We start from the raw sequence: 22,019 nt of genomic DNA, 5'->3' as shown, positions 1-22,019 counted from the left end.
CATCAAAATACATAACAATATTTTTTATTTATATGACAAAACTGCTGTAAACAACATTTAAATAATGAAGTGAAGTGAAAAAGTTAATGAGATTCACCGTGAACTTTATGGTCCAAATTATGGCAGCATTAGGCTGCACATCATACCAAGTACGTCATTTAAATTCAGGGTCATATCAGGAATCTCAAAGCATAAATTCATGTTTTCATGAAAATATAACATAAAGCTTTAAATTCCTATTGAATTGAATGCATTTGTATTTTCTGTGTCTGTCAGATATAGTGTTATTACACTAAAATTAATTAAATAGTAAAGATTAGATGTTTAGCCATTTTTTAAAAGATGAACAGAGCCTGTGTAAGAGCTGATTTGATCATTTCAATGAGATTTCACAAAAAAACTAAACATTTCTACAGCTCTTTGAATCAGCCAAATGCCCACACCCCAGTGTTAAATCAACTTGTGATGCTCTCACGACCACGCAGAGAGGCTGTCGTTGGCCCACTATCTGAGGGTCACTTAAACTCACTAATAAAGACTTATTCTTCACTATACCTCGTCAATCCTCCCAGCCCCACTGACCCTCTTCTCGCCTGTCCTCCTCTGACCGGTAGAGGTCGCAGCCTAGCAGTTGCTGAGTGGACGGGAACGCATGGATGGATCAGAGCGCTCCCACATGACAAAGCTACAGCGCGTCTGGAAACGAGGAACGGAGAGCGGGCGTTTTGGGAGAAACCGTAGACAAGATCATTTCTTCACCTGCAGCACGCCCGGCTTGTTTCGCTGTCAAACAACTACACTGTTTAGCTTCCTAGTTTCAGAGATTACTGAGGCGGGCATCTGTCTTTTCTTTCCCCCCTCTTTCCAAGTGAACTTTATAGGGATGTTATATATGAGAGCATCAGCGTGCAGTTAGGGCCGAAGTAACTGTAGGACGGATATAAAGACTGAACATCTTCTCGTACTACTTTTTTGTTCGGTTTGATACACAAAAGAAAAAAAAGAGAGGGAGAGAGACGTGTGTGAGTGAGTGTGTGTGAGTGTGTGTGTGTGCAGGAGAGAGAGAAGTCGCACAGGTTTTTTTTTTGGGAGCTACGTTTTCATGCCGTCAGTCTTGCGGACTCTGAGATGGACGTCAGATTTTATCCAGCTCCCCCTTCAAGCGTGGGTTCATGTACGCTACCGACTGACTCCGGTTTGGACTATTACCATTCCAACAAGGTAAACGTTTACGGTTACTTTAGTCGGTCAGATGTGCAGCCATAAGTTTCATGATGTATATTGAATACGCATGGTGGCAGACGGGTCGTATTTTTTCAGGCACGCTGTTTGAAGACCTCTAGTGACAAGTGCTGCACTTTTGGTTCCCTCGGGATCAGTGAGTGACAGGCTGCATTTCCCCGTCAACTTCGTTGTATTTCTTTAATGTATTTGGACTCATAAACTTTGCTAAAAAGGACACCTGCTTTGAGATCGTGCACGTGAGGTGGCGTTTAATTTCAAATCGCTTGTGTGTTAGTGTGAATAAACTGGGGCTGCGTTGTGCTGTGGATGTCCTGTGAGCAGAGTTGGAGCGCACCACTTTATCTGGCGCACCGGAGGAGCTGGTGATTGCTTTCAACAACCAAAACTGACAAATGGACAAAATGAACGTGTGCATTTTTTTCTTGTCTTCTAATATATATAGACCGCCAGAATGTTTTCTATATGATCTAAATGCTTCAGAATTAACTGCGGAAATACACTTTCCAGCTACTTTACAGGGCCAGTGCACTATTATTCCGAAATACAATTATCAGCATTGCGTTGAAATATGAGAGCATGCTATGCGTATTGGTTAAGACTATACTTCTACATGTTGCAGCGTGATTTGGCATTTTCGTCTGTTTTATTTTGCATTATTGCTCGGTAAGATACTTTCCATTAGTACTAATCACTACTATATTTTGGCATGCTTGGTTATCAACACCTGTATGGACAAAAATTCAACCACATCATTGTGCGCATAATAACTTTTTAGAAATGATTATTCGCCTTTGCCTTTAAAAGAAGCCTTCCGTGTTTGGTTAAAGTTTGATTATTATATTAGCTTTTGTGTTTACATTAACACTGATAAGAAGTGCTGGAAAAATTAACTGCGTTGTACGCACGATTCAGTAGTAAAAGAAGCGTTTATTGAACAACTTGAAGTGCTAACACCTGTCGTGGATTATCTATCTCTGAAAACAGGCTCTTTGAAAGAAAGGAAAGAAAAGGCTGCATCTGCAGTAGTGCGTTTTGGATTTTCCAATTCCTTCTTGAATTATGTGGTTATTGATATCCTGTTGATGTTGGGCCTACAGTAAAGAGAGAAGCTTTTTACTCTTGCACTCTGTCCATGGTGGACACCATTGCAGATTCTTTTCCTTGCAGAAAAATGTTTGGCATCTACAAGTGAGAAATGTACATACAGACCTACTTAATAGTCCAAGGTTACAAGTTGCAAGTAATGAGCCAAGTTTCTTTTACTGCGGTGGTCAAGGTAAAACTTGTGTAAACATTTACCAGTAACTATTGAGCAGAACTAGAAGAAGGCAGTATACCCCCAGCCATTCACATTGGTTTGCTTGCCTTAGCACCTGGAAGAAAGCCAGCAGGCAGTTAGCTTTTGCTGATGACAAAGTGAAACATTATAGCTCAGTACAATATTTGAATTGTTAATCTATCCTGTTCATGCACACAGTCACCTGTATGTATACATGTCCAACACATGCGGTTAGCTGCCTGTGGACACACTCTTCTACACCAACACTCACATACTTGGAGAGAGATTTGAATCACAATACGCGAATGGTTTACAAGGATTGCAGTTATTCCTCAACTCCTGACTCACTGGGACATCAACATCAGTCTTTAAAATCCAAATGAAGTGTTCATAGTTATAGCTCGATTTTGTTTTACACGTTAATTTAGTCTATCACTAGAAGCAGAATTCAGATAGAAGTACTTTTGTAATCTTTTTGTGATTTTGAAAAAGTTGTATAATTGTGTGTGTGTGCGGTTAGCTAAACACATACACTGTAGGCAGACAGAGTAGCTGCAGATGTGCTATCTACTGAAGATCACAGTAGGACCTTGTTGTTTCTGACTGAGGCTGCGTCCCAGCTCTTGTAGTATTAACACAATGAACTGTATTGGTTATCATGATTCAGCAAGCGTAGAGGCTGTTGGCCCGGTAAGGAGCAGGTTTGAGTTTCAAGGACAGAATCATATAACATTGTCATTACTAAAGTAACAGCTGTGACCATGATGTAAAGCGACACATTATCTGCACTGTACTCCTGCTTCTACACGTAACTGTTGAATAATGATACAGGATCTTTATAAGACATTTTTGGCAATAGTTCATCTTACTGGCGCCTTGAATTCACAAGTATGGAGTTGACCTGCTGGAGTGGCTCAGTATTAGAAGCACCGCAGCTGTTTAATGCCACTTCAATCAGCAAGTGAGGAAGCTGATTTCTTTTTTTCTTAAAGTCAGATTCACAAGACAGTTAGTCATTGCTGTTGATATTTTTTTTTTTTAATTTTTCCATGGTAAATTGCAAACATAATTCTAAGCAATGTTAAGAGCTGCATGTTTTCAAATAGGCACAAAACTCCCAAACGTGGCCTCCTGAAGACATTCACACCGATATATATATATATATATACAGCTTGTTTGACAATCACTCGTGTAATTATGCATTACAGTACAGTATTAAATACACCAACCAGGAAGTGCACATAATACAAAGTGGGACAGTTCACATATAAAAAAGTGTATGGCTTCCTGTTCTAGTGGTGTAAAGTCAAATCTATTTCTGAGGGTGACTGTTAAGCTTTGTGTGAATGACTGTAAATTGTGTGCACACACAATGATCAGATCTCTACTCTATTTTTCTACTTTTTTTTTAGAAATCAGAAGCAGAGGAAGGAAAGATTGTTAATGTAATGCTTTTATTCAGGGACAGGTTGTTAAAACAGATGCAATAAAACATTCTTGCAGCACAGATTGCCTTCAGGAAGGTTACAGTGCTCAGTTTTTGTTAAAATATGTTACATGAGCTAACTTCCAGGAACCTCATCATAGGTGTTTTCATTATTTGGCCTTTTCTTCTGTGTTATAAATGGGATGGGCAGAATACAGTGTAGTCAGTATATATAGCTAGCACTGCAACCTAAATACTGTAGTCACTGTGTTAAATCAACACCTCTTTAAAACAACTGTAAGAACTAAAACTGAGCACTGTAATCTGAAGGTAGGATTTATTGCATGACTGATGACTACATTAATGCTAACAAACTGACAAGAGAATGTAAGCATCACCCAAATATTTAATCAGAAGGTTATGCTTTAGTTTTGTTTTTCAGTCAAGTTCACGCTCAAAAACCAAAAGGATAAAGATATTCTTTAAAACCGTTATGATGATTCTCTGCAATTCATTGTAAAAACAACCTGTGCGCCCGTATTTCAGAACAATGCAAAGAACAACACATGAGAAAAGCATCGATTTGTGTTTTGTTAAGAACCCCACGGCTCTGTTGCTCTTCTCAACTCCATCCAACTTGCATTGTCCTGCACTTGCACAATCACTGTGAGTCATCTTTACTTTTCGCCCAAGATTTCTCCTAATCTTTTTGAAGCCTCTCTGTATCTTTCCTCGCTGAGTGGGAGGCTTGTTTGTTCAGCGTACACTCAGCTGTGTATACCAGCGCTGAAGGCCACTTCTTCGCAAATGCCTGTTTTAGTGGGAGACTATTTGTCAAATGCATTATGACTTGTGCATACCCCGAGGCAGAATCACTCCGGTGAAATGAAGTTGGATAGATTACTGTAGATGTTCCACTTTCCCCTCATCCCTTTTCCCTCTAACAACACAGTGCCCAAGAGGGAGCCTCTCGTGTAATTATACTGTAGTTATACTGTAGGTTTATAATTCGATGGTTTGCAGATGTTACTCTTTACATAGTTGCAGTCTGTTCCAACTCACTATCAGTTATTTAGAGATTTTATTTAGGGCTAAATGCGTGCACGTGTGCGTATATTTGCATGCGTGCAAAGTGCAAATCTAATTGCTAAAACACTTTGAGGTGAGCTGTATGTATGAAACAGGTTTTAAGGTATACCTCATTTATACATTTATCTTATGTTTAATCTTATGCCCTATTTTACATCACTACACGAATACACATTACCATTAGCTGACATTCATCCACTCGAAAAGCAATGAGGCCAGCTTTTGCAGAGCACGTACCACCCCTTTTTAAGTGGTTCGTTCCATTTCCAGTGCTATCCAAATCACTGTATTAGTCACAGGATACTTCAAAGTATGGACAGGCAAAAATATTTTCCATTTGAATTCTCAGAATGTGATTTTTTTCCCCCTCTTGAAAACATGACAGTAATAGAAACAGAAATAAGAAGAGTTATTTCAGCAGTACCTCATTCTGTACACAGAGCGAAGTTAATTACATGGAGGCAAGCATTCTTGGGTCGACAGCATGGACTTGGGGTTTTTCATTGTGCCCATTCATAACATTCTGCTGACTGGCCAGTCCGAGTTGCAATATCCCAACTATTCTCACTGGGAAAATGTTAACCCATGCATGGCTCGCATGCACACCAGAGGGAAAAATGCAGTCTGTGTTGCTGGAACTACAAGTGGCGAGTTTGCTGTTATAATGCAGTTACTGGCAGTCGGCACATGGAATTAAGGCTATGTTTTGGATTTAAAAATCACTAAACTGTCTTTATTGTAAAGTTCTCTTGTTTTATTTTTTAATTTTTTATTTTTTGGTCTAACCACTTCCTGGCTGTATTCATAATGAAGTCTTTCTGTCTCCCCACATCCCCACCCCCACCCCCCTCGCTGTGTCTAACTTCTTCTCTCATTTACCTTCCCAGCAGCAATGTCAAAAGGTTATGGAGGGAAGCTGGATCGCCTGGGGCTGATTGTGTCTTTGAGTTAATCATAAGTAGCTACAGTGTTATTCTCTGGAGCAGTGGGGCTTAGATTGTGTTGTGTGCATGGACTGTTACAGTAGGAGTGTGATGGTTTTGTTTTGAAACACAATAAAGCGAAATAGAGGTACGACTGCATTTTTCATCTGAGTTAAATCCAAAAGTGTGTTACACGCAGAACCCAAGCTTCCTCGTTTGGCTTCATGTCTGTTTAGCTATGTTTCTATGTTACAGTATAGTTGCATCACAAGAAAAAGCCCCAATCTCGCCACATCAGTGATACTGTAGTTTCTATTCTATAGCTGTATCTGCCTTGGATTTCATGGGGTATTTTAAGGACAGCTATTGTCTGTACAGAGAGCAAATAAGGGGATACAGCTATCCATTACAGGGATTTACCACGATGGACTCGAGTTTAACCTACAAGATAGAGAAGTCAACCAGACTCACAGCACTCCAGTGCTCTGTACTTTATAATCTAGACCAGACATGACTCAGAGCTACTAGAGGTGTTAAGAGGGTCATAAGTCATGTATGGCTGAAAATAGATTCTATAGTTTATCCTGCCTCGTTATCTACTTAATCACCGAGGTCCATAGAAACAGGCTATTTATGTTGATGATTGATTATATTACCAAGAATTGAATCATGACAGTGTATTTTTTAAACTCCTCCCAATATACTTTAGAGATATACTATTGCATTTCGAGTAATTTCTGCGCTGTTATCAGCCTGTAATCTATCATTCAGTAAGTTTATCAGCAGACTGCTTTTAGAGTGAGGCTGATATTAAGTTTTCAGCCTGGGTGACGTGCATGACAAGCTGTAAGTTACTGCGAAACACAGCCGCATCATAAGGTGTCAGAGTAATTTCAATCTTGACGTTGATTACGAAGTGAATCGGCCGAGCCCCGGTTCAACTCATGCCCCTCATTAAATCACATTAACCCTAATTATCGTCACAGCCCCTTGAAACCAAAATACAACAGTCAGGCTTGACTCTTGGCTCCTCAGCTGGCTGTTGGGTGTGTGCATCATGCACTTGTGACTTGTGTAAAGTCAAGTCCAGTGTGGCAAGGCATTTTAAACTGTCTTCACCTCAGGAGGCCACTGGTTTCTCAGTAGCAATTGCCTTGACTGGCTGTCTCTCCCCCCCTATCACCTCCCTCCTGCAGCCCAGTTTCCTTGTGCTGCTTTATATTCACTTCTTGATTGGTTGGGGGATGGGTGGTGGAATAGCATTTGAGAGGTTAGCTGGTTAGTGAAGGGAGGGGGGAAGAAGGTTGGTGTGTGCATAAAGAAAGAGAAGGGTCTGTAGGTGGAGGGAAACTGGAGAGAGATTTTTAGGGGTACTTTATTTTTCAGCTCGCCATTGAGTCTGTAATGTCATTCAACGATGTGGAAACCAAAATGAGCCTTGCCACCAGATGTGTTCCAGTCCAGATAGCGACTTGAAAGACAGACGTTTATTGTTTTAGTGCATTTGGTGTGGTTCAAACCCAAACTGCATGAAATGCTGATTGATGGATTTCACTAAAGAATGTCTGTGCGTGTGTGTGTGAGAGGGAAGCAAAAAGAGGGAGAAAGATCTCCTTTATCTGATTTATTTAACTATTTCTGTGCCCTGTTCTTTGCTCACTGTGCTGACGGGAAGGGAAAGCTGACAGTATTTCAGTGTGCTACAGTAGCATTTCAGAGCAGATTCATCTGCTTTCCATCAGCACTGCAGAAAAAGAAATACAACCCTTGATTCATTCTTTGTTGAACTTGAAGGCTCATTCTTTAAGTCGAGTTGCACTTTTATGTCTGTTGAGTGAGGTCTCTGTATTTCTGTAGACAAAACAAATGTAACATGCTTCAGCAGAGATAAGTATGGCAAACATAGTAGTGAGTGTCATAAAAGCTGTTGCGTAGAAGGCTTTTTATTATAAAAATGAGCCATTAGTAACTTTTGATCTCTTGCTGTGCAAATGTATGTTTTTGGTTCGCCAATAGCAACAGCCAAACTTGTTGCTGACATTTAGCAGCATCCACATGCATGTGGTTTAGACTTCAGGTCAGGAAGTGCGTAGTTCAGTTTTTCGTTGCTACAGTTTTAGAATCCCAACTGTGAATAGCATGTTCCTAATTATCATACAATAAAATTTGGGTTGTTCCCATTGTTTTATGATTAAGGAATCAGCATGCCAACATGGATGCAACAAAGACAAAACATTTTCATTGTGCTGAAATTCTACAATTCCCCCAGCAAGAAAGCTGATCTTCATTAGGATAATTGCTTCATAAACAAATAGACCACAAAGTGATTATTCTAGATGCTGGAGATTATGAGCACAGTTATTGGACTTGGCAGATTTGTGTAAAGCAGGCTTTGGTACATAAATTAGCGTAACCATTGTACGAGAAAACCATATCAACATTTCAAATAAGCACAGACGGATCTCATCATCTCTCACTTTCACACTCGCCACTCTCCAAACGTCTTAGAGTTCATCCACTAATTTGTTTTTCATTTCATCTCTATAGGAATGTTGTGTTATAGCATATGTTTTGGTACTGTCGTGACTTTTTTGCCAGTAAAGGCTGTAGCTGAAATGGTGGAAGACTAAGGCTGATGGGCAGGAAATGAAACACCAAGGAGAAGAAAGAGTAAAAGGAGAATGGGTAAGAGCGATTTGGGGGATCTTGAGAGGTCAGAGCGTGCAAATTATGACAGAACAGGTCTAGATGTGGTGTTTCTAACATCCTTAGTTTAGTCTGTTAAGGCTCCAAATCGCTATTTAATGGAATGATTCGATTTTTTTTCTTGCTTTTTTGTTAGATGGTAAATTATCACTGTTGACTCAGTGCTGGTTGTAATAAAGATTTGTTGTGTTAATGGAGACAGGAACAGGAAAGTCAGGAAGAATGTACTTGTTAGAGTTGGCCAATGATTTATTCGTTGGCGTTATAGTCCTCCTTTCTCCTTCTGATGGGTGTTTCTTTAGAAAAGGTCAGCAAGAATGGCATGATCCAACAGATTCCATAGGCTAAATGTATAAAAACACTTATAAACAGAGTGTCAAAGAATGCAGCTGTCGGGTTCGCAAGCCTGGGCAAACACGAACAGTTGTCTTAGCTTCCTGAGGCATGTCCTGTGCAAACAGAACTAGAGACGGCTGGTTCAGGTCCACACTCAAAGACCACAGGACCACTGAGAGACACTCAAAGACATACACTCTCTTGCAAGTAGACGTTCTTGCATGCAGTCACATCACACAAATAAACACAAGTGCAAATGTGAGCTCATAGACCACAGAAATGTGTTGTTATGTAGCAACATTTCAAGCCACAGATCACTGTAACTGATACTATGAGCAGCTTAGCATTAGCAGCTGATGTGCGATCACTGTTATTATATTAAAATGATTTGTAGTAAAATGTATCCAAAAGACAGTCTTTTAAATTTGTTTTTAAAAACCTTTGACTTGTCAGTAAATCATTACTGAGTCACTTATGGGTTGCACCGGAAGTTAGTCAGCTGGTTAGACCACCAGCGATTGGTCGTCCACCATGTGCCATTTGTTTCTGTGCCTCCCTGAGCCAAGTGTGTGTGAGATTCCCCTCCCTATCACTACAAACCCACAGTGCCCCCAAGGCCTCTTTTTGCCTCTGTCTTGTAAACCACCTCTGGCACTGTTGGGCTTTGTTCATAATGTTTTCATTGTAGTATTGCCTCACTTTCCAGGAATTATATTCTCTGTGTGTTGATAGCCTGACTTTGCTACCCAATCATTTTCAGTGACAATTTTATGTAGTAAAAACACTTAATCTTACACAGGAGCCACCCTGTAGTAAAATGCAGATGCAAATGCATTTCTCAAGTAGTGCCAAGTCTTATTTGGCATTGCTTATACACTTGCTTTTAATATATGTACTATATAATAGATTAAATAAATAGATAACAGATTTACATTTATGAAAGTTTTTTAACCTTAGCTTATTTTTGATCTACAGTAGCTGTTTATGTCTGAGTACTCTGATGTGTTGGTGCAGCTGAGACTGAGTGTGTTCACAGTGCAAACGCGGCATTGCTGGCACTCCTGGTTTCACTTAATCTTTGACACAAAGGCACTTGCTTGTGGCTGGGATCTCAGACAGATTTAGTGACAGAGAAAGCGAGCTAAGGAGAGAGAGACCTCTGGTTAAGTGAGCGTAGATATCATTAAAAAAAAATTGCTTAAATTACTTTATATTTATTATTTGAGTATCTCCATTCACAGCAAATGGAAAATATGTTTCTATTTGTTATTTATGTAATTCTTGAAGATTGCTGGCAATTATTTGACAAACTAAGGAAAACATAGCATAGCAGGTCTGATACCATGCCAGGTACTTTGGTCACCTCAGGACCTTTTTCTCAGTTGTAGAGTACACAGACATCCGCAGATACCGCCAGTGTGATGATTTATTTGCCTGCCATTTTGTAATTACCCAGGGGGTAGAATAGAAAACATCTCTGAGATTATAGTTTCTCTAAGCATTCAAAAAAATAAAAAAAACATGATAATAATAAAAAAATAATTCCCAAGAGACTTTAAATAATTTGCCAGTAAGCTCTTTTAAGGCATCTTTTGATGTTTAATCAAGGGCTGAAACATTAATTGGAAATGTTTTCAGCATCGCTGCAGTGATGAAAATAAAAAACAAAAACTATCTGAAACATTTTTAAAAGAAAAAAATATCTGAATCCAAATTGTCTTGTTATCTCGAGTTGTATTTGTAATTACTGTTGTTGTGTTGGTTTTTTTGTTGTTTAACTTTACCTCTTGGCACCGTAGGCTGTTGTTTACAAAGACTTGCATCCTTAGATGCAGAATTATTGCATTCTGATAAGTAATTAATGAAAAAAGAGTCTTTTTGAATCTGGCTGGAGGAATTTATCCAAAATGGAAATAGCCACCTCCCATCGTACTTTCCCCAGGATATGCTGACACCATTCATGGGTTAATCACCGTATTTTTGGCAGGAGGAAGGTATCAGTTCTTTTAGGTATACACCATCTAGTGTTCTTTTAATTGACTTCAGGAGAAACTGTATCAAGACGTGCTGATGAAGTTACAAATTGGCTAAAGCGTCTCGTTCTGAGCGCCAGATCTCCTTGTTCCTTTTGGTTTGGTTTGTTGTACTTTCTGCTGCTCAGCATAATGACGAGGGTGGAAGAGTGGAAGATTTCAATTACTCCAAGAAAGTCAAGGAGGCTGTTGAAGTTTGAAAAATACAACATGAGCTGGTTGCTCTGTGGAGATTGTGCCCATTTGGAATGTAATTAAATTGGTTTGGCTGCTTGCCAGTGAAAAAATACATTTCTTTTTTTTTTCTCTTTGCAAATGAAAATGTATAGAGTGTTTTGCTGAAAAATACCTGGAGGGAACAGTAAGCTGTTGAATATTTGTAATACAGCTTGCATTGTGCAGTTGAAATGAGTTTTGAGATGAGTTATCCGTTGTGGTTTCCCCTTTGACATTTCAAAGGTATGCAGCTTTTGAACCATGGATTTACTGTAATCTATTTTTTTCTATTATTGATGTGTGGTTGAGTTATAAAGTGTAGATTGGCTTCTCTGCCATTTCACTAGCTTTGCCATATCAGAAACCACAAGGCCACTGAGCAGCAGCAGACTTTGTAATAATGTTATATACATGGTGACATGTGAAGCAGAGTTGTTGGTCCCAGTCAACACAGGACACTGTGCAAAACTGGTGTTTACTTTACACAAACACTCCTAGTAGGCTTCACAAAGTAATCAGTCTGTGGTGAAAGAGATATTTCCGAATTGCATAATTTGAACATGATAAGCACATAAATATGCTGTGAAATTGAGGAACTGCAATTTTTGGCAAATATAATAAACCATAAATGTCATGGTAGCAAATGTTCTCACATAATTTACCGCCCCAGTTTACACTAGACATTACTCCGTTTCTGAAAAACAAGTTTTTAGGTTTTAATAATTTGAATCTTTAACGAGTAACTGAGTGAAAAAGAGAAACTGTGATAACCGTGTTATCATTTCTTCTCCTTTAGTTACGAAGAGCAAAAGCAATTGACATTTGAGATTGTTTTAGCACTCACGGTGTGCAACATGATCTTCCACCTCTTCAAATGACCGCAAAAGCAGCATAAACCTCAAAGATAAAAATAAAAAGATTATTGGTACGTGCACTGTTAACTTTCAAGAGGAAAAGAGAGAGAGGAAGGGAGGGAGGGTCAGAGTGAAGAACCACAAGGAGAGTGTGAGCTGTTAGGTTTGTTAGGTTGTTGTGTGTTTGTTGTGGAGTATTATAAAAATCCAGCCGCTTCTGATCCACTGTTCCCTGATCTGCAAATGGATCGAGCTGCCCAGCGGAGCCATTCTTACAAAATCAGCCTGACATGGCGTTATAATAGCTTTTTCTTGTACGTGTTCTGTCAAATCAACTTAGCTTCTTTGGGTGCTATTTTAGTGGTCACAGAGTCGATTTTTTTTGTCTGTGTTGCAGCTTATCCCCAGAGAGCCCATGGAAATATACTCATATGTCCAATGCCATAATGCCATCGTTTTAGCACTATGACACTTTTGGAAAGTGTACTTTGAAACCAGATCTGTGAAGCGAGGCAGAGAGGTGCTGAGCTGATGAGCTAATTAGTGGGGTCTACCACTGTTGTGCTAATGGCTCTTGCTCATGCATGTGTGTATGTGCTCAGGCTGTTTTTTTAAGGCTTAATCCAGCATGCACACGACAAAGCCTGCTAAGTGAATCAAACGGCTGGGTATCAGTGGAAACAAGGCTCCTCAATGGAACTGCAAAGATAGAGCAAACGGGCACAGATATGCCAATACACCTTTAGGGCATTGACTCTTTGCCATAATGCTTTCATATGCCTCTGAATGCAAAGGCTTTTTGTTGTTGTTGTCTTAGATACATTTCTGGGAAAACATGTATTTGTGTGTGTGTGTGTGTGTATTTGAGAAAATCTGGACTCAGGAACATACTGTAAAGCTATAAAAAGTAGGTTTCTACTGTTGCAGCCCTGCGATTGTGCAATCAACTACAAAACAAACACGTTCTAGAGAGAAGAAGCGATTGAAAGATAAATCTTTATCTGGCAGGCAGAGAAAAAAAGAGCTTGTTGAGCAATTTTGTAAACTTACACTGAATAAAAATAATAAAATAAGTGGACCTGGACAGCACATTGTCACTGTTCCATATAAACATGCGAGCAAGATGAGGCAGTTCCTTTTCCCAAGCATGCACGTGCTGACATGACACCAGCTCTCACTTTCATTTGTGCTTATGCACCTGCTGACACTCACTGTTATTTTCATTATAGTCGTTGTTCTACATGTTCTTACCACAGTGTGATTGCACACTAGGCAACATGTTTCTAAAACTATATAGAAAAGTACTTGTCAAGACAGCTCAGAGTGAGAATTTCTGGGGATTTGTATGCTTTTCAAACACTAAAATTCACTTTGTTAAAAGGAAAAGCTGCAGGTAAAGTTGTTATTTATGTTACTGCATTGTTCAATACTCAAAGCTGGACAATGGATTGGAGACCACACAGCATCTGTAGCTATAAATACATTTGTTTTATATAACTAAAAGGAAACTAAAGATAGCCCTAGCAAAACAAAACCAACAGAGGCCAGGAAGGCTGACTGCCACCAAGTAATGTCGTGCAGTTCAACTGAGTGAACTCCACCCACCACCTTGCTTAAGCAATTGCACAATCAACAGATAACAAACGGCTAATATTTTTGATGACTGAGTAGTAGTTAGATTGCTGGATTTATCCTCTCAAATCTGAGGTTTTGGTGATTTTCTTAGTTATCTCACTGTTTTAGTTTCCCAAAACCAAAAGTAAAAGTACAAATGAGCATTTTAATATAAAACAATAAATCAATAACAAAGTTAATTAAGTGTAATGTTGTATTGTTGATATGGTTATATAATATTGGTGCATTTAATATAATCTTTTATAAATAAAATCCCTCTTGCAAAGGTTTCTAACTGAATGAAAAAGACAACTGAATTGCACTGGAAGCAGGATGAGAACCACATGCAAAAAATTCACAAACTATCCAGTAATCTGTCAGAAACACTATATTCAAGCCTGCTTGTGTGCTGTTTGCATTTAGATGATCCCCCCATTCCTGACATCCTTTCATAATTAAATGAAATTTTCCGTAGTCCTTCAGCTTTATTTAGTGTATTTGGCAACTACAGTCATTAAGCTGCACAAACATACCAAAGCAACAAAGCAACACGAAGAGTAAGCAGGTCTCATGTATGGCATAGAGGCGACAAATAAGCTAATTGGGGATTAACGGTTAATGACTGAACGAGGGAAGACAAGTGCCGAACCCCGTTTTGTGCCAAAGTCTGCAGTGATGTTTTTTTTCTTCCTGGCTCTGTTCACCTCACCTGCCATGCTTTTGTTCCTATTCCTCTGCATTATCATCCTCTCAGTCCCACTTAGCCGGATTTCTTTTCTCTCCACTCTCTCATTTTGGTCTCTCTCTGTCTCTCTCGAGCTGATTCTCATCCTGTATTAGTTGCAAATGCAGAACTAAGTAGCTGTGACAACATTCTCAGATGCTCCAGCTGTCACAGATTTATTGAGTTATTAAAGTAATGTACTGTGATTAAAAATGCTAATTTTCCCTGAATCGTATGCCAGCTTACATATTTTTTTTCAATAGCTGATTTAATTACATGGAAAATGAAACAAGGGTTGATGATTCAATCTTTGCAGCCAATTGCCTCGCCATACAAAAATGAATTACCTCATGATACAGAATTATTGTTTGAGCTACAAAAAGTGAAATGACAGTGGAATTGTATAAATAATCAGAGCTTTTTTGGCGTTGCGTTGTGCAAGCTGTGGCGAGCAAATGCTCATATTATGCTCATATTTGAACCATCAAATATATTAGGTTAGTTAGCATTTTGCTTATACAGTATATAATCTCAGCAATCTTACCTCAGGCCACAATATGAAAGCAAAGCTTTGAAATGAGTAAAAAAACCTGATCCATTAAAATCCTTATCTCAATGCTCAAGTGCGCTCAGAGCATGTAGGATAGTTCTGGTTTTTATATTTAAAGCATGGATTTTAAATAACGAGAGAAAAAAGTTTCTCCGACCAATATTGTTTGAATTGTGTCCTCGTCTATTCGGAATAATTTCCTTTCCCCTGGGGGATTTGTTCAGAGTGCTTTCCTTGGCTCATTTTGGCCTCTCATTATGCATTCATGTATTCGTTTATATAATGCGGCACGCTGCAGCTTCATTGGACAAATCTCAGTTGTTTTGGACACCATTGTGTATGATACACGAATAGTAACATTTCTTTTTAACTGGGTGTTCTTTAGTTTTACTTCCCACAGTCTATTTCTCCTGCTTAAGTGATTTTGCAAATTATGCAAGACCTCTTTTAAACATCACCAGATTGAATCAGCTACTGAAAAAGTAATTTTCATTTAAATAATGAGATAGAACTTCTCCCTTGATCGCTTGATCTTTGCAGAAAACTTTTGCTGAGCAGCGGATCACACTGTGCCCTTATTCCAGTCTTGTAAAATCTTTGCAAGATGGGCCAAACAGCATCATACATTTTTTTTGAATCGCTTCCAAATTTTCAGGGTTCCGTAACAGATTGAATAGTACCTACTGTATAGGTGAGCTTGTCAAATATCCATGATCATGTCACATATCTTTTCCACTCTGGAAAGGATTGGGTTGTATATGGAGTTCAGTGGAGTGAGTGGCTCCAGCCCTCCAGATGTCCTAGACATAACAGAAGCTTGTCAGCTCTGTAGCTGGGCTCTAAATGGGTCACTCTCCTTGATATCACACAGCTACTTCACAATGACCCCACTGTTCGCCTGATATTACAGCACACCAGGTGGCTCACTACGAAAGTCATGGCTAGACAAATATGGACTGCATATGCTTGTAAAAAAAATCCTAATATCTGACTGCTGATTTCAGAATTAAGGTATGAACATGACCTTTATTCTTGCACCAACTTCAGATGATAGAAACCTCTATGCATGTTTCGTTTCATTTCCCCTCTTCCAGCATTGTGTGCATGGCTGTATATAAGATGACATACAGGGAGCTCTGCAGAGCAGAGGAGGCAGTAACTAAACTGAGGGTGAAAGGGAGAGGGTTGGGTGCATGGCAGTTCAGTGATTTCTGATTTATGGTTTGATTACAGTCTTTCCATCCTGCTGAAGACTGGCTGTATTTGCCTGCATCACGTGAACTTTTTCCTCACATGGCCTAGTCATGCAGCAAGCTCTGGCTCATTCTGCTTCTTGTCAAAATGAAACATACATATGCACGTATAGACTTACATCTGTGGGATGGCATTAAGCCACACACAGACGCACACGCACGCACATTCACACACAATGATGGCGAGATAAAATGGAGAATTGCTCTTTTAGTCAGCTGAGCAGTCTTCTCTCCTGCAGCCTGGCAACCATTCAATACAATTTATCTCTTACTGGGATATAATATTGGTATTCACAAATGCAGCCAGTAAAGGGACAAAAAACAAGCAGTACAATAAGACGGTGTGATTTGAGCACAGGTGTCCACCGTCTTGGATTCATGATATCCCACTCAACTGAATGAAAATCAGCATATTTATTGCTGCAGATATGAATGAGGAGCCAAACTCTCTTCATCTAGAATGTCAGCGCCACTGTTTGCAAGAAGAGTAGCCTTGAAAATCAGACAATGGGCCTTTTTTTCACCTGTAGCTGGCTGGATATTCTTTACTGAGAGCTGCATTCCATTAATAGTAGTGATCAGACCTTGGTGAGAAAGAAACACAGTAGCTAAGTGTTCTCCCTTTATGTGCCATTAGTGTTTTTAACCAGCATCGATCCACCTGCATTTCCACTATGTTGGTGTATGAATAGGATGAAAGCTCCTGTGAAAGAGCCAGCCACTGATATCATGTCTCCCCGGGCATTCATTAAACTGCCATTCATTCTTGTATTTTAGGCCTCTTACTTTGAATTCTCTTCCACTTCGCATTTTGTTCCATGGGCTGAAGTAGACCGTTTGACTTCATCTTGTCACGGTTATGAAACACTTCAATAAAGTGGGGAGCCAGTATAAAATCTGTCTTGATTTATAGCTTTGGCAGGACAGTTTGATCTGTCAAAATGTAGCATTGTCGTAGTGAAAGGTTAATAGCTGATCAGAGTTTCAATAAATAAGTTCTTTCGATAAAAGAGTCAGGAGAATGTGGAAATTTGCTGTGCACTTTTATGTTATTGCAAAGAACAGATAGTCTCACCTTATCTGGTCTGTAGGGGTTTTTTTCTGTCTTATTGTAGGGTCTATACTTTACAGTATAAAGTGCCTTGAGGCAACTATTGTTGGGATTTGGCACTAAAATCGAATTGAACTGAACTGAATTGAATCGAGAGACAACAGTTTGACTTTATTTATCAAAAGTCTAAAGCACCAAAGCTCCTGTGCGTTCACCTTGGTATGCTACAGACAGCCTGACAGCAGAGTGGAACTGATTGTCTCTGGCAGCACTCAGAAAGATGTGAAATTAACACCTACTTAAAACAGGAAAAAAAAGACCTATCAGAATGATGGTTGAGCGTGCAGCAGCTCTGGCTTCAGCAGGTACATTTGAATATGAACATCCCTGAATGAAAGGTTATGACCCATAAAGAGGGGGAACGATTTGAGCGAAGCGTGCTGAGGGGAGAAATGTCAGAGTGAGAATGGCAGGAAATATGTTAGTGACAAGGAAAAAGCTGCCCCTGGTATTCTAGAGCCCCAATGAGTAAAAATAGGGCATTGGGCAAGAAGGCAGGAAACCAGCAGAGCGAGGCCTCTAGTTGGAATTTCTTCTGGGGAGGAGAGATAAGAGACTTAACTCCCTCCTGTCTGGGCTGGCTGACTTTAACATGCGACATTTGATCACTGATTACTTATGTAGAGATGGACAGAGGAAGAAGAGATTGAAGAATTGAATAAATGATTTGAGCACTGAGAGTGCTGTGAGCACTGTTTCGGTGCGCTTTCTGATGACTTGTCAGTTATTGAGCATTGACATGACATTTTAATTAGGTCAAGACTCGTGATGGAAACCAAAGACCACGCTCACACTTTCATGAGAGCTCTCTCACGCAAATGCACATTTATGTGTGCATATATACTTCACACACTCTCCTGCGCTCATAAACACACTTTGAGGTAATGGCTGAGGGGTGGAAAGTACCCTGTGTGAGAGTCTTGGGTTCCTCAGGTTGGAGAGTGGAAGTTAGACAATAAACAGTGGCCTTATCGTGCTTCGGGCAGAGCTTCCAACCTGATAGTTCCACATATGACTTCCAGCTATTAGAAACAAATATGACCTCTATACCACTTGTCTCAGCCCACTCACTCCCATGAATAAGCAATTATTTTAGGACCCTCGGTGGTAACTTTGTCTCAGCGTTGAGATTTTAGACTGCCGCGTGCATTAGCCTCGGCCCTGTGCTTCTTCACTGTCACTTTACCACACTGATCAGGCTGTTTTATTAGATTTCCCTGTAGTTACGTGACATCACTGACACAAGATTTATTAGGGTTTTTTACAAATCAAATTTCCAGGCCTAGTGGAATGTGAGATTGATGGCCCAGAAAAGGCGAGACAACAAGGTCATTATCATATCATTGATTACAGTAATTTGTACATGGTGTGGCAGTTGTTCATCTGATAGGGCGTTCACTGACAGCTACACAGTTGACAATGTGGCCACTTCTTATAAACTGTGGGTGGTTCAGGAGTTCCTGATCTCGTGCAGAAAGAAAAAAAGTCAGAACGTGGCAGGCATCTACGCAGAAACTAATTATAGTGTACAACAGCTCAACACTTAACATCAACAATGGAGGTCGTCTACATTTATTATTTGCTTTCGACTGTTTTATTCCTGTTCTGAGAGCAAAGAAACATAATTCTGGATAGAAGTGATCAACCTTGCATTGCTTATTTCCTCATGAAGTGTGTCTATTGAATTTGTATCTGTGAGGAGAAAAGACAAATACATTTATCGAGCGTTTGATTTTCTCCCAGCCAACTGCTTTGAGACTCTTATTTTAGCTACTGATTTAAAAAAAATTGAAATACTCATTGAGGATATTAATTCCCTTTGAAGAGATGCGGCCGGAAATCCCGACCTTTAAGATGGTGGGAAAACAGAAGAATAGTCGCTCTGTTTGAAACACGGCGTGGCATAATTAGAGTTTAAAGACACAAGTGGTTTCATGTAAAAGAGAAAATGTGTTACATATGCGCCCTTATGTGTCCTTGTTGTGTCCAGTTACTGTCATATTGAGGACACAGCCTTCCTCCCAGCATGACTGCAGTGTGAGACAATAACCTAAATACCTGGCGGATTTCAGACTTTCATTCTTTCTCTTTTTCTTTACTTCACTCTATCTTTGTGATCCCTTTTTATTCTCCCCCCACCTCCATCTCTCTCTCCTTCTCTCTCGCTGTCTGTCTCGCTCTTCCTCCTTTTTTTTATGCACCCGCTTACCCACACTCCCTCATGGTCACTCTCTTAAGTGATTGCTACATTTCATCTCATGGTAAATCGGCCATCAGCCCAGTGAGCTATCATTATGCAAATGATGGGCAATTCAATTTCAGCTGGTCGGAGGGGGAATTTCTAATTAGGGTGAGGCACAGCACTCAAGATAGAGAGAAAGATGTAAAAGCAGAGGGAGACAGTAAGGTGGAGAGGTGCTGTAAATGGATCTCATAGGTAAAGTGAGAGGTAGAAGAGAAAACCTAGAAATGAAGGAGCATCCATCCACAAAATTAACGTCTGCATTGCACATATAATCTTTAGTCAGCTATTAGTTGCTAGCATCTTTCTCCTCCTATTGTTTTTCCCCTTTCTTTGATCATTTCTCACCAGTTAATTTTAAAGTACTGGCTTATCAGGTTAGAACATGTTTTCACTGTGGGATCCTCTCCAAACCTCATAATTTAAAAAACATGATCTCTTAAATTTAGTTTAATCGCACTGATACTAAACTTTTTACGATTTCACATGGCGAAAGGGGGAGGACAGTTAGTGCAAACTATAAATACTTATATTGACTGACTCATTTGCCACTTAGGTCATTGTAGTTGTCTCATACCTCATTTGTAGTCACACTTACAAAGCATTTAAGAGGTTTTTATACTCTAAAATATGAATCATGTTCCCTTCCCTGATACATTACAAGAATTTCTTCTCGTTGTGTGAAGTCAGGTTTCAAGTTCTGTCAGTGTGTGGTGTCGCCTCATGTGACTGATGCAGACACTCATTCAGTTGAGAGTGGGGGCGGGAGTGGGGGCAACCCTGCACTGCAATTAACAGATGTGAACTCTGTCTGTAACATCACATTCAGACTATCAGTAGATGTGACAGTTTACTCAAATGCTTCACATGCAGACTGTTGGTTGACGTTACAACAAATGTATGTTTCCTAATCGACTAAAATGCAGGCTTTTGGTAGAGATTGCAATTTTCCAGTGTAGTAGTTCTGAAAGCAAAACACAAAACAAAGCCTTGACAACTCTTCCGAAGCAAGTTCAGACTGAATACTATATTTCATTTAAATGCGAACTGGATGAGACAAACAGTTGTCAAGAAAAGCACAGAAAACACAAAAAGATGTACAGAGATTCTTTGATGCATTAGTGAGTAATATGACTTAGGTATCTCCAGACTTAACGTGATGACGACAATTAATGTATCTGCAGCATCTGCAACTTCGTTTGTTACATTTGACGAATAATGTTTCTTGATGTTGTGCTGCTGTCAGAGTGGACTGGTATTGTGCAGCGGATTTATTTTGATGGAGTGTCTCTTTTCTTCCTATTGTTGTAATGAAGCATTGGGCTTGTCTGTTTTTGTTATTTATTCAGCAGCCCAGAGGGACAGCATGTTTCCTGCAGGGAGAAGAAGAGAGAGAGGAAGAAACAGCTGGTCAAACTTTTTCATCACGATTAATTGAATGTGCTCAATTTACCTGCGTATGAGAGATGTTTGCATTCTTTAGTAGTTTGTGTTTGTGTGTTAGAGCTAAGCAAACTGTCACTTCTGATTTGATAAATCTGTCGGATCAGTTTCTGTTTTTGCGCGTCAACATATATCTGAACATGTGTAGGTGTGTGCATGTGTTGGTTATGACACACACGCTCGCGCACACAGACGCACACAGACGCACACACACAGAACAGAGGATTCAGCTGAGATCAGCAGCTCACCCCGGGCTGTCAAATATTCTGTCAGCACAGCCCAAGAATCACAATTGGACTCTTTGGGAGGCATTAATTCAAAGCACCGTAACAATGCTCTCTGAAACCAAATCAACTGCCTGTAGTCAGCATATCAACTCCCAACTAACTCTCTCTCTGTATCTCTCTATCTCCATCTCCCTCTCTTCTGGCTTCCGTTGCACTAACTTTCCCAGCTCTGTCTTTACAGCAATGCCTGTTTTACCCCCAACCCTGCCCCAGTCGTTCTAAGATGTGTGATTGAACTTCTAAATATGTTTTGGAAACCGAGTTTCCTACCACAGATATTGTACTGTAACTACCTCTTGAGCTCAGACCATGTGAAAATGATGTTTCTAGACAAGAATGAGCAAAAATAAACCAAAACACTAATTAATTAAAAACTCTGTGTCTTAAGCTTTCTATCATTTCGAGCAGTGCTCCGCACTGAGGTCATGGTTTGGAATAAACACATGTCGTTGTTGCTTTAGCCAGGTCAGTTACCACTCAACAAGGGCTTACTATGTTTACATACATGAGAACAAAGTATGATGCAAATAAAAGACTGCAAGGTCTGACTACAGTAGTATTAACTACGAATGCTTTTAGTGTTTGAAGGGTGAAAAGGACAGTTAGAGTAAGTAGAATTTAAAGTGTTTTTTGCATAAAATCCCAAAATATTCCTTTTAAAATTATATTATGCAAGTCACCCTACATT

The 22,019-nt window shown here is 39.7% G+C and overlaps 1 protein-coding gene across 3 annotated transcripts in view; it reads left to right on the top strand.

Moving 5' to 3' along the window:
- The first annotated feature begins 684 nt into the window (after window positions 1-684).
- tox2 (TOX high mobility group box family member 2) overlaps window positions 685-22,019 on the top strand; it is an 85,514-nt gene continuing 64,179 nt past the window's right edge. For 2 of the 3 annotated variants that reach the window (XM_086293832.1, XM_086293829.1), the window contains exon 1: window positions 685-1,221. In XM_086293832.1, the coding sequence (XP_086149958.1) occupies window positions 1,129-1,221 (93 nt within the window). In that variant the 5' untranslated portion in view covers window positions 685-1,128. Of the gene's footprint in view, window positions 1,222-1,625; window positions 1,653-22,019 lie in introns of those variants that run through there. The other variant, XM_086293831.1, reaches the window with a different exon arrangement.

This window comes from Aulonocara sp. 'chitande type north' Nkhata Bay, linkage group LG5 (assembly GCF_057382095.1).
Source record: "Aulonocara sp. 'chitande type north' Nkhata Bay isolate Kocher_YH1m ecotype deep benthic linkage group LG5, A_spYH_male_GT1.1, whole genome shotgun sequence".
Classification (NCBI taxonomy): Eukaryota; Metazoa; Chordata; class Actinopteri; order Cichliformes; family Cichlidae; genus Aulonocara; species Aulonocara sp. 'chitande type north' Nkhata Bay.
Note: the sequence above shows the minus strand (reverse complement) of the source record. Positions and strands in the feature narration are given on the sequence as shown.